This window comes from Ursus maritimus, unplaced genomic scaffold (assembly GCF_017311325.1).
Source record: "Ursus maritimus isolate PB19 unplaced genomic scaffold, ASM1731132v1 scaffold_32, whole genome shotgun sequence".
Lineage (NCBI taxonomy): Eukaryota > Metazoa > Chordata > Mammalia > Carnivora > Ursidae > Ursus > Ursus maritimus.
Window position 1 is genome coordinate 4,127,114 of NW_024425786.1, and position 12,537 is coordinate 4,139,650.

Sequence of the window (12,537 nt, forward strand, 5' to 3'; positions counted from 1 at the left end):
GGGAAGCACTCCTACTGCTCACCTCCAGCTCCCCCTGCTGGGAGCCGAAGGGACAGTTTGTTGCAGAGCTGCAGAAACCGTGATTATTTACAAATTCAGTTTTGTGCAGGTTTACTTAATTTAAAACCTGGGACTTTTATGACCGTTCTCCAGACTCTTTTCTGGAGGGTAGGAGAACATGCAGCGGCGCAAAAGGACATTTTATTCGTACAGGAAGAAAAAGGATTAACGTACATAGTCATTGTGTGCAAGTAATCTGTAACCAAAAATTGAAGTAAATGCCCCAGAACCCGGCTTTTTTACGACACTGCCTTTCTCCTGCAAGAGAACCTCAAAGTCGTCGCTGGTTCTGCTCACTGAACTGGGAGTCCTGACGTTAGCATCCCTGAATCTTTGAGAAAAGCCCCAGATACAACTGTCCCACTTTTGGAAGCAGAACAGTGACCAACTGAAGGGCACACGTTTCCACACCCTTAACCACCTGCTCGAGGTCCATCACTGGCAGTTCCCTTAAGGGAGCTTACCTCTACTTTGGTATTCTTAACACAAAAACCCAAAATTTTCAAGCAGGAAAAAAAGTCTAATTACACGTAAGTGAATGGCAGCCCAGGCGAAGCTTTACCGTCATCTCCAATTTCCTGTCCGAGCCGCACTGCAGAGATACAAGGAAAACCGCCATTTTAGTTTCTGAATTTTATTTAAAATGCATACAAAATATTTCATGATAAATGAGTTTCAATCCTCATCCTCCTCCTCTTCCTCGTCCTGGTTAATCTGGAAGTAGCGTAACTCATAGCTCTCCTTGCTGTTGGCGACGACGCGCAGCCAGTCACGGAGGTTGTTCTTCTTCAGATACTTTTTGGTGAGATATTTCAAATACCTGCAGAGAAGGAACACCTGAAAACACCAGCACAGGGCCTCCCGGCATTCTCACACACAGCACCTTTCATGAAACCCGTGCGTTCAAATCATTATAGTTCAGGGTGTTCTCCCACCACTCAAAACCAGCAAAGGTAAGGCCAGAAGTATCAGCCACATTTCATCTACACCAGCAATAAAAATGAGAGCAGAGAAGCAGACCTAACAGTTGTCCACTGAACACAGCAGAACGCCTAGGAAGTGGTTTTTAGTGACCACTGAGGAAAGACAATAGTAGCAACTTAACAATTAAGCACACGATTTTAGTATCTTTTCATTGAGAAATCACTGGGTCTCTGAGCTCCAAGTACTTCCCATACATCACACCTCATGGGTTCGAATCTCCTTTTGAGGTTGTTCAGATGTTCGGGATTGTTTCTTAGGGCGGCTATATACACTCGCTTCTCTGATGGGACGCTCACTACCCAACTCCTGGGAAAAAGGACGCCGCCCTTCCTCCAGCTCTGCGAGTGACAGCACGCAGTCGTAATCTGGCTGCTGTGGCCTGGAGACGGCAAAGCAGTCACCACAGCAAACTGCTTAGAAAACTCGCTATTTATATAAAGGCAGCAACTAGCTTCGGTGCTCAACATCCCAACTACACAAAGCCTACAATCTTGTTTCTTCTCTTCTTTACTCTTGAGGCCCCAGGGCATCTTCCCAAAAGCATAAAGAGAAGAGAGAATAGAACACCAAGCCAACTCACTGCTGGGCAAATTAACCTTTCCAAACCTCAGTTTCTCCCTCTATGAGACTCCTGATACTTACCATCTCTTCCGACCGTTACGGGGACTCAAGGAGACGCACAGGCAAACTGGCCTATTAGCAAGTACCCAAATATTAATGAACCAAGAGACTCACCATCTCCGAGAAATGAATACTGTTCAACAGTGTTACTTGTCAACAAAGCAATCTTCACAAAGATGTGAAGATCTCAGTTCAATTCTATCCACTTTTCCCTACGTAAAAATAAATCAATTTGGTCGTTCCATCTAAAAAGTATTCTTTTCTGTCATTTATTACTTCTTTCTTTTTTTTTTTTTTAAAGATTTTATTTATTTATTTGACAGAGATAGAGACAGCCAGCGAGAGAGGGAACACAAGCAGGGGGAGTGGGAGAGGAAGAAGCAGGCTCCTAGCGGAGGAGCCTGATGTGGGGCTCGATCCCATAACGCCGGGATCACGCCCTGAGCTGAAGGCAGACGCCCAACCGCTGTGCCACCCAGGCGCCCCTGTCATTTATTTTTTCTAGCATATAGTATTCAGGTAAGGTTGTTAATTCAGAAGTTCAGGTGGTTTAAAATTTTTCATAAAAGAACGCTGGGAAACTAAGTAAAAAGCTACAGAAGTTTGGAGATAAGAAAAGGTCCTAGAGTAAGAACACCCAGAATGCTACAAGACAGTAAAACTATCATCTCAAAAAAGGAAAGCAATGATGAGGCTCCAGTCCTCCTGAAATGGGGACAAACATGCATCTGAAAACGAAGTAAGGGGCGTTAGGAGCCATTCTCACACCAGGTTGGTAAGCGTGGAAACAGGCCACAGAAGATCATAGCTATCTCCCCCCCATGAGCCTGTGAAAGCCCAGAGAGCTGCAGGCTTTGTACGCCCTGGAGACCCTTCAGTTGCACCGGTCTCTCGTGGTACCAGATCTCCTTCTGCACAAATAAAAGAACTCAAGCCAGGCAGAACAGGAAGTCACTTTTTGACTGATACTACTTAAAGCTAAAAGCAAAGGCTGAACTATACTCAATTTGTCCTAATATACCTTCAAATTTCCCACTACTTGATTCAGTTTGATTGGAAGTTCCTAAGAATATGCTGGCTCTGGGCTAGGAGCCAGGTATAAGCAGGTCCGATTCCTTAGAACCACCGCGTAATGAACTGGAGTCTCTGACTTAGAAAGAAAATGGGGGGGGGGGGCGCCTGGGTGGCACAGCGGTTAAGCGTCTGCCTTCGGCTCAGGGCGTGATCCCAGCGTTCTGGGATCGAGCCCCACATCAGGCTCCTCCGCTGTGAGCCTGCTTCTTCCTCTCCCACTCCCCCTGCTTGTGTTCCCTCTCTCGCTGGCTGTCTCTCTCTCTGTTGAATAAATAAAATCTTTAGAAAAAAGAAAGAAAATGGGCCTACAGGAATTAAAAGGATGGCTTCAGTCTAAACTGAGATCTCAGAGTCCTCACCCAATGATACTAGCACTTACAAGGACAATAAGTAGAATTAAAGAGGAACGCACACTTATGGTGAACAATGAATAATGGAGAGAATTGGTGTCTAGGCTGTGCACCTGGAACTAATACAACACTATGTCAACCACACGTCACCAACATAAAAACGGAAGCCCCTCACTGTGACGGAGAGGCAAAGGGAGCAATACTCCCAAGTTTAATACTGTCTAAGCAACACTGAGCATCGCCACCGCTTGAAATACCTCAGCCTGTAAAAAAGGAAAATTTTAAAACTACCAAAAATTGAATGCTTTTAACCCCCATAACATTCATTCATTCACTGCCTCCTTGCACTGGGCCCCGTTCTAGGAATTAACAGCTGCAGCAAAACACGAAGGACTCCGGGGCAGCAGTACTCCTGCAGGTGGGGGCGGGACTCAGTGCGAGGGTGCCGGCACGTCACACTCATCCGTCCCATACCTTTTGGAAAAAGGCACCTCAGAGGTTACAGTGATCTTGCTTTTGCTCCTCTCGATTGTTACGACCCCTCCACCGAGATTCCCAGCTTTTCCGTTCACTTTGATTCTCTCCTGAAGAAACTGCTCCTGTGGAAATCATCGAATTGATCAATGAGTGAAGTGCCAGCTTCACCCGCTCATTAGTAGCCTACTCCATGTTTTTATACTCCTAACACTGAACAAAGAGTTGTTTTTCAAATGTTCGTCTTTTTAAAAAAAAATTAGAGCAAACCTTCAGCTATTAATACAAGGTCTGATATCTAAAAACAATTAGAAAATGGCACTAATCGACTTGATCTCCGCGTAGAACATGAAAACACCCCAGCGTGAACGCACAGCACGGCTTCCACACAAGCCTCTATACAAAAGGCTTGACTGAGGAGCCAAAGGTTAAGACAAGACAGGAAACCTAGGGCCAAACTGTTACAAAGTATCTACAGCTTGTGAACTAAGGAGTATAAAGCACTGTTCTCAGTACCATCAAAGGAAGGAAGTCTTCAACCTGGTACAAGGAGCAAAACATACACAGACCCAAACAACTCTTCATCAGCTCAGGCGCCCTGTGCACAGCACAGCATGAGGGCAGAAGCCCAGGAGCCCGGAGACGCTAGTCCCCCATGGAAGCCTGGACGGGTCATCCGCTGCATGGACTTCAGTGGTCTCTGTCAAAGAGGGCTCTACGAGCACCTGGCTGGCTCAGTTGGTGAAGCATGCAACTCCTGGTCTCAGGATTTGTGGGTTCAAGCCCCACACCAGGCATAGAGCCTACTTCTTAACTAACTAACTAACTAAATAAATAAATAAATAAAAATAAAAGGACTGTTTGGTTCTCTTGCTCTTGCAATGACATGAAGTCCCTTTCAGCCCTAAACCCCTACAATCCTCTATTTAAAAACTCCCAATACACTGGCGCGCCTGAGTGGCTCAAGTGGTAATCATTCAACTCCTGACTTTGGTTCAGGTCATGATCTCAGAATCATGAGATCAAGCCACAAGTTGGGCTCCCCACTCAGCAAGGAATCTGCTTGAGGACTGGCTCTCTCCCTCCCCCCACACAAACTCTCAGAAAAAAAATAAATCAAAAAAACAGGGGCGCCTGGGTGGCACACAGTCGGTTGAGCATCCGACTCTTGGTTTCTGCTCAGGTCATGATCTCAGGGTCCTGGGATGGAACCCCACAAAGGGCTCCTGGAGCTCCAGGATCAGCGGGGAGTCTGCTTGTCCCTCTCCCTCTGCCCCTTGCCCTGCCTGTGCTCTCTCTCTCCCAAATTAACACATAAAATATTTTAAAAATAAATCTTTTTTAAAATTTTTTTAAAATTTAAAAAAATCTTCTGATACACCATATGTTAACTGAGCATAGGATAGAGTGACTAAGTCAGAAATTCTGACTTTTGCATCTGAGACTCATAAATGACTCAAGTTTTTTATCCTAAGGAAACTTCTAGAAGGAAAAACAATCACATACACAGGTGAGTGTAGAGAAGGGAGAGACAGGGGAAGGACACCAGGGCAGGGCCGTCACAGACACAAACTGGATGAAGCCACAAAGGTTAGGAGGGAAAAGAGGCCCCAGAGAAAAGTTAAGAAGTCAATGCACAGAGAAGAAACTAAGGAGCCGATTCTGGGAGTTCCTGCGGGACAGCGACACACAGGAGGTAACTGGAATTCCATTCAATGGAATTAGTGGCCATAGGCTGAGTCTTTAGGTTTTTTCACCTGAAAATTATTCTTGTTGTAATGCTATTATCCTGGCAAGGAGGAGCAAATGCGGAGTCAGAAGGCTCTGCACAAGAAGTTTGAACCCTCAAGCACGGCTACTGAACAGGAAAAAGAGTCAACTGCCAAAACCACGCTGCAGAGTCAAAATGTGGCAATGCGGTTAATTTTTCTAGATATAACTGAAATAGAAGAATATTGGGCTATGAGGCCAAATATACGGGGCAAGGTATCACTACTCAGCAGGGTATGGGAAAACAAGCTCCAATTACCAGTCAGCAAGCAGGAGATTTTATCATGAACACTGCAGCTCTGGTGCCTAATAAAATGGGAAGCTTAAGGAAATGCTGCCATCTGTCCAGCAGTCAGGCCCAGGGGGAGGTGACCCCTTGTCCCGTGACGATCACGGCCAATGCTTACGCTTAAACACACCAAAGCGCAAAGTGGGCGCTGGGTCCAGGGGAGTTCGCGATTTGCTGGAAACTTTTAAGTAAAATCATTTTTGGAAACAAAAGGAATGAGGGAGAAGAAACGGAGGTAGTTCTCTAACACGTTTACTCCTCACCACTGACACACAGGAGAGAAAGCAAGACTTAGAAACAAGTAACCAGACCAAGTTCCAAGGTTGTGCGCAGAGCCAGAACTGCAGGGCTGCCTATGAGCCTGAGACCAGAAATGTGCTCCGGCAGGTTTTCTCAGCAACATCCCAGAAGGTTCATTACTGTCCTGAGTGGCATCGAGGGTGTAACTTACAAAATTGGCAGCATCCATGATTCCATCTTCTACAGGGTGGGTGCAATCAAGGGTAAACTTCAGGACTTGCTTCTTTTTTTTGCCCCCCTTGGCCACAAGCTTTTTCTAAGAAGGTACACAAATAGTAAAGAAATGAAGGCACAACCAGTCCCCCCTCCCCCAACCACCAAAAAGTTAAAACCAAAAATGCTTGAGATGGAAAAGCCCATACAAATGCAAAACCTGTGGAGCCCTGCTCCCTTGCAGGGTAGGGAAGCAGGAGACTTGCCCAGGCACTCTGCTCTGCCTGAGTCTCCAGGGGCAATACCCGAGATACTGTTCTACAAGCTCCGGGGCCTGGAGTCACGCCCTTTTGAAGGGCACATCATTTTAGCACTCTTGACCCATTGACACTTTCCAGCCTCCCCAGTCTCTACGGGCATGAAGGTCTGTTATCTTACAAACCACAATAAAAGGAACATTTCCTTTTATTTTCCATAAAACTTCCAAAATGAAGTTTCAAGAGATACCACTCACTTTATTCCAGGATTAATCCTATCTCCCTTAATCCTATCTCACCTACCTTCTTGAAAACCACAACGGGAACCCCACATCCTAGCAACACATCTATCTCCGTTGGGACAAGATAAAGCTAAAACTGAGGTTCTAATTACAACACAACTATCAACTTCTAGGTTTTGATTTAAACCATCAGTCTGAGCACATCCTACAATGAACCAGTTCCCTTTACTCTCACAAAGCTTCTATTAGTCTTCTCCGACTACAAACTCCAACACCACTAAAAAAAAAAAACTTGTACAACCTTACCTACTCACCTATGCTTCCACTCTAAAAAGCCTCACGGAATCTAAAAAGACTTTTCCAAGAAGGCATCTTGTCTCCCTTCCTGTTTAAAATAATTTCATCTAAAACTTGACTGGGTCAACTTTCCAAACATTTAGCTACTGCAAACATCACTCATCTCTTTTCAAGACGTCTCTTCCTAGTAACAATCAAAAGGGTTGCTTTAAGATCTAGCCCCGGACATACACCATCAGCTAGTAAAAGATCTGCCCACAATGGGCTCCATACCTCCCATCAAGGTTTTAAACCAAAGGCATACAAATGCATAGGCATTAAAAACCTGCCAGTCAGAAAGAGTTAGGTGAACCGAAAATGTTAACAAGGGTGTCACAACAAAGAAGGGGGCACAGGAATACGACTTGCTCCACGCAACCTGTGAGGGCTGCGAGCTGCAGGCGGAGTGACATGAGGACGCCACACGGCCCGGTCCCAGGCTGGCTGGGACTGAATGGAGCTGGGCCTTGCCCTAGACTAACAGGGGCCGTACAGGTTCGCCCCGAGGAACTAACTTCCTCCACGGACGCTGCGAGCGTCCTCAAACCCAAGCCTCTCTCTGAAAACAAGCCGGCCAGGCGACCTTCCCACTGGTCCCGAGTCCCGGCCTCAGGCTTCCCGGATGCGCGGCTCCCGACGGTGGCAGGTCCCCTACCTCCTCCCCGCCCTCCGCCCAGGTAACCAGGCCCAGACCCTGGCTGCCTCACGCCGGCCGAGCTCCCAAAGGCCCTGGCCGGCCCAGGCCGCACCCTGGGCGCTCCAGCTCCCCGCTGACAGTAGACAGAAGCCCGAGCCCGAGCCACAGCCTCCGAGAGCTCCGGGGCTCCTCTCGCGCCCCAGGCCGCGGCCTCCTCCGCCCACAACGTGCTGGACCCCGGGGCGGCCCTGAACCGCTCCAGCCGGCCTGCCAGCCCAGCCCCGGTCGGACTCTGCAGAGTGTCGTCCCGTGCGAACCGGGCAGGAGCCGGGCCAGTGAGGCCCACGTGCCTGCCCAAGAGCCGAGGCCTCACGCGGAGCCATACTAACCACGGGAGCCATGGCGGCAGCGGAGGCAGAAAGGGAGGTGGGCGCACTACGCAGACGCAAAGAGCCCGCAGCGCGCAGGGCACGCAGGACTCAGGCCGTACCAATGGCTCTGCCACGCCCCTCGGCCGCCGCCGTCTCGCCCTGTTCTGTACGATCGGGGAGCGATTGCTTTTCCCCGAATGCAAAGTCCGTCCTATCGCAGGCCTGAGGGGGCGGGGAGGAAGGAGGCCGGGTGGCCTGTCCCACTGCGATCGGAGAGGGGGGAGCTGGACTGGACGAGCCCAAAGAGAAATGAAGGGGTTCGCTCTACTTTTTGAAAGTTTTGGAAAGAGAAAAGAAATAAAGAAATTCACGAAATCATATATCACCAGCTAGTGGAATGGGAATCGAACCCACCAACCTGGGGTGGTGAGAGCTTGGTGGTCCTAGGGTGCTAAAGCCCGAGAGCACTTCGGCTTATTCCTACCTGAAGTGCCCAGCCTCGAAGCAGGTGCCCAGGGGCTGTGTCTCCCAGGGCTAGGCCTCCTTGCTTCAGTCAGGTGCACTCCCCTCCAGTTTGACCCCTTCGCAATCTCAAGTGCAAGCCGCACCCCCCCCCCATCTTCACCACCTAGCTTTCCAGCTCGTGCCTTGCAGTTTCCCAGTTCCAAAAATCCTTGTGCCTGCGCTTCTCAAGCTGGCATGTAGACGGGAATCACCTGGGAGCTCCTCAAAATGCAGATTCCAATTCAGTGGGTCTCAGTGGCTTGAGATTCTGCATTTCTCACAAGCTCCCCGAAGCTGCTGCTACTGCTGCTGCTGGGATTCTATGTGTCCCAGGTTGAGTAGCTGGGGTCTTCATCCCCAGGACTGCAATCCATTGACTGGACTGCTTTCCACTCACCCTCGGCCCCTCTTGTCCTTACCAGTTACATCCTGGGGTCCTTTGTTGTAATCGCTCAGTTGCATGCGTCCTCCACTCACCTGGCTGCAATGTCCTCATCTGGCAGAAATCCGATCCTGGCTTACAATGGTTGGAGGAAACACATCACACTGACTGGTCTAGATTTAAACTCAGGCCTTCTGTGCCGGTTGACCAAGTACCAAATCCATCCTGCTGTTCTTGCCTGCAAACGACATTCTTGCTTTGCCAGCTGCTGCTGTTCTTTCAGGAGGGGCTGGAGGGACAGCATCCTGTTTACTTCCTGTTTGTTCCTCTTCTGTCCATGTCACCCACTCTTGCTTCTTTATCCTGGTAGTGGCAGTTGGATAGAACATTCGAGAAACAGTAGTTGAATCCAGTTTGCAATTACTCCAACACTTGTAGAACCAGTCTCCTTTCCTTGTCCCCAGAGACCCCAGCCCAACCCAGCTGCACGCCTTCTCCCCAGGATATTGACTCCCTGGGGCCCCTCCTTTAAGCTTCTACATTTTAATGAAACCCCCCTGAGAGTGGCAGCTGCTTCCTACAGTTGCTACTGCTCTTATTTCACCCCTTCCATTACCTAGATTACCAGTCTTTATACCTACTTAACAATCCTTTACGTTAAATTCTATTAAAAAATTGGTGTGCTATCTCCTGGCTGATACAGCTCCTAACCCCAGCAAGCCCTTGGGGCTGCCTGACAATCCTAACATCCTCTCCTAAGTGACTATTTGCCACCTCTGGTCAGAATGCCAGCCTGTCTTCGCCAGCCTCCCTCTCCGTCCATGACTTCCATTGATCTTTCTTTGGAAACATAGAAGCAATCCAAAGAGAATATTCAGACACTCCCACATCTAACCACCCAGCAACATCCACACACTCCCCACCCCCACGCCACCCCCTGTTACTTCAAACAAGAGCCCTGTTCCCAGGGGAGACCAGCCCGACACTTGGGGATTAACCATTCTTTAATATCTCCCATCTTCAAAAAAAAAAAAAAAAAAAAAAGGCAATCTCTTGACCTCCTAACATTCCTATTAGTTGCTACCCCTTCTCTTTTCTCCGTGCTATGGACTGAATGCATCCCCCCCAAATTCACCATGGTAGGCCCAAGCCCCAGGGTGATGGTCTGAGGAGGTGGGGCCTTTGGGGATTGAGTAGGTTTAGATGAGGATGGGGCTGCATGATGGGATTGGCACCCTCATAAGTGAGAAAATGGACCTTAAGGGGCACCTGGCTGGCTCAGTCCGTGGAGTCTGCGACTCTTGACCCCCAGAAGGTGAGCTCCAGCCTCATGCTGGGATCCAGCCCCACATCAGGCTCCTTGCTCAGCAGGGAGCCTGCTTCTCCCTCTGCCCCTCCCTCCTGTTGGCATTCTCTCTCTCTCTCTGTCAAATAAATAAATAAAATCTTAAAAGAAAAAAAAAAAGTAGACCTGAGATCTGGCTCTCTCCACTGTGTGAGGGCACAGAGAAGGTGGGCCCTGGGCTCTCACCAGGAACCAATTCTGTCTGTGCCTTGATCTTGGACTTCCAGCTCCAGAGCTGTGAGAAATTTCTGCTGTTGAAGCCACCCGGTCTGTCGTATTTTGTTACTGCAGCCTGAATGAACTAAGACAATCTCTTTACATCAACTTGCTTGGAAGCGTTGCCCTTGTGCACTGTTCTCCCATTGTCTGTTGAGCCCACTCTGGTCAGACATTTGCCCCCCAGCTATGGGGACAGTTCTCATCTCGGTCACTGGTAATGTGCCACCCGCCCCCCCATGACTGGGGTCAGGTTTCCATCCTCCTCTTCCTGCTTCCTTAGCAGGATCTGACATTGTAGGTCACTCCCTCCTCCTTGCTGACCTTTCTTCCCTGGGACCCCAGGACGCAGGGCTCTCTCCTGATTCTCTGACCACCTCACCGGCCACTCCTTCTCCATCTCCTTGCTGCTTCCTTCTGTTCCCTGGACTTGAAGGGCCACAGGGCACAGAGCTCCTCTCATCTTTATCTGCACTTGACCTTTGGTATGACCCAAGATGGTTCCTTTAAATACAACTGCCCAAGTCTGTGCGTGCAGCTTCCACCCCTCCCTGGACTCCTGACACGTACAACCAGTGGCCTCCTTGATATTTCTAGTCTAGAATGTCAAGTAGACCACCCTCACCCCCATGACCTCACTCCACCCCTCACCCTTCTCCCCACACTGAAACCCGTGTCCCTGACCCCACCCCCTCCACCCTCAGCACCACCCCAACCCTGAGTTCCTGAGTCTCCACACACAATGGTCTACTTTGCTTTGCTCGACATTTATTCCAGCTTCTGGGGTCTTGTACCTGTTGCTCCCTCTGCTTTGAGCTCTTCCTGGCTTTTGCTGTGTCTTATCCTGCAAGGTCTCAGGCTCAGTGCCCCCCTCTGCCCATGATTACCTAGTGTGCCCTCCCAGCTGCCCTCCTTCACATCATCCTGATAATTTTCTTTGGAGCATTTAGCATGGTCTTGTCATTACTGTACTTGTCTATTTGTATACTTGGTGAACCTTGGCTGCTGTGTTCCCTCCCATGGGTATGGCCTACGGCTCTGCTCAGACAGATGAAGACAGGAATGGATGGATTAAACAAGCCCGCGTATCAAGAATGAACATCCATTTCCTACTGCCCCTCCAGAGGGAAACTTCTGCATAATTAATTTATAAAGCCCCCTCCAGTTTTGTATGCCAGCTCTACTACTTACTAGGGTAACATTTTCTACTTTCTAAGGCTGTCCTCAGGATTAGATGAATTAATACAAGTAAATGAACTTTGAATTAGTACCTTGGCCCACAACATCAGCCATTGTCATTATGGTTATTGCTGCTTGGAGCACAAATGGAACCCCGGGTAGAGAGAACCCTGAAGAGAACAGGTAGTTTACACCCAGAATTCACTTCCTTTCTTCCCCCTGTCAGACTCCTACTCATCCTTCAAAACCCAGCTTGAATATTAATTCCCAGATTTTTCTAGCCAATTAAGTAAGACTTTATTGAGCACCTTCTGTGGGTCAGGCTCTGGGCTTGACTCTGATTTCAAGAGAGGCGGAGACAGAAGCTGCTTTCCCAGAGTTCAGAATAACACGTGCAGAGAAGGCCAACAGTGATGGAAGGATGGAAGGCACTCTAGAAAATAACACTGGGATCAACAAGCACTGGCCAGGCCAAGAACAGCAGAGGGAGCCCTGCCGGAAAGGATCCGAACCTCCTCTCCCTCCCCATCCCCGCCCTTCTTATTTGGACCTCGGCTGGTGATGGGGGTGGGGATCTTAATTATTTAGAAGCCTAGTAGGTGCATTTCACTTCATTAAACTCGCGCGCATCACCGAGAGGCCGGCCCTGTTTCACCCAAGCTCTGAGGCTCTGAGAGGTCAGTGACTTGGCCGAGAGACCCCAACCAGCCAGACGCAGGCCTGGGATTCCAGGCCCCCCACGCGCTCTCTCCCGCACCCGGCTGTCTGCGGAAAGGCGGCCGCTGCTCTCTGGCGCTCCCTATTGGTCGTGGAAGAAATGGAAACCCGCAGACCCGCTAGCGTCCCGGCCCCAGGCCGCAGGGAGAGAGCGGGTCTAGCCAGGGTGCCTCCGCACCCCTGAGGAGCCCAGGGTCAGGGTCCTCTGGCCCCGCCCTGCACCGCGCTCCTGCGGCTCCGGGCTCCGGGCTCGGTCGTCCCGGGCGGGGGCCAGTT

At 49.5% G+C, this 12,537-nt stretch overlaps 1 protein-coding gene across 2 annotated transcripts; it reads right to left on the bottom strand.

The window, feature by feature from the left end:
* Nucleotides 1-678: 678 nt before the first annotated feature.
* On the bottom strand, nt 679-8,033 carry RPL22 (ribosomal protein L22). 2 transcript variants are annotated; one of them, XM_008694784.2, is made up of 4 exons: nt 7,937-8,033; nt 6,074-6,178; nt 3,564-3,688; nt 679-880 (listed from the first exon to the last, which is right to left on the bottom strand). In XM_008694784.2, the coding sequence occupies exons 1-4, from the start codon at nt 7,946-7,948 to the stop codon at nt 736-738; spliced, it is 387 nt and encodes a 128-aa protein (XP_008693006.1). In that variant the 5' UTR covers nt 7,949-8,033; the 3' UTR covers nt 679-735. The 2 variants fall into 2 exon arrangements, with proteins under 2 accessions (XP_008693006.1, XP_008693004.2); XM_008694782.2 differs by having other exon boundaries at nt 7,898-7,963.
* Nucleotides 8,034-12,537: the final 4,504 nt, after the last annotated feature.

Coding starts and splice junctions, on each gene's coding strand:
- RPL22 (XM_008694782.2), bottom strand. CDS start 7,948: ATGGCTCCCGTGGTTAGTATGGCTCCGCGTGAGGCCTCGGCTCTTGGG. Junction 6,179..7,897: donor AGGCCTCGGCTCTTGGGCAG/GCACGTGGGCCT, acceptor GTACCTTCTTAG/AAAAAGCTTGTGGCCAAGGG. Junction 3,689..6,073: donor TCATGGATGCTGCCAATTTT/GTAAGTTACACC, acceptor TGATTTCCACAG/GAGCAGTTTCTTCAGGAGAG.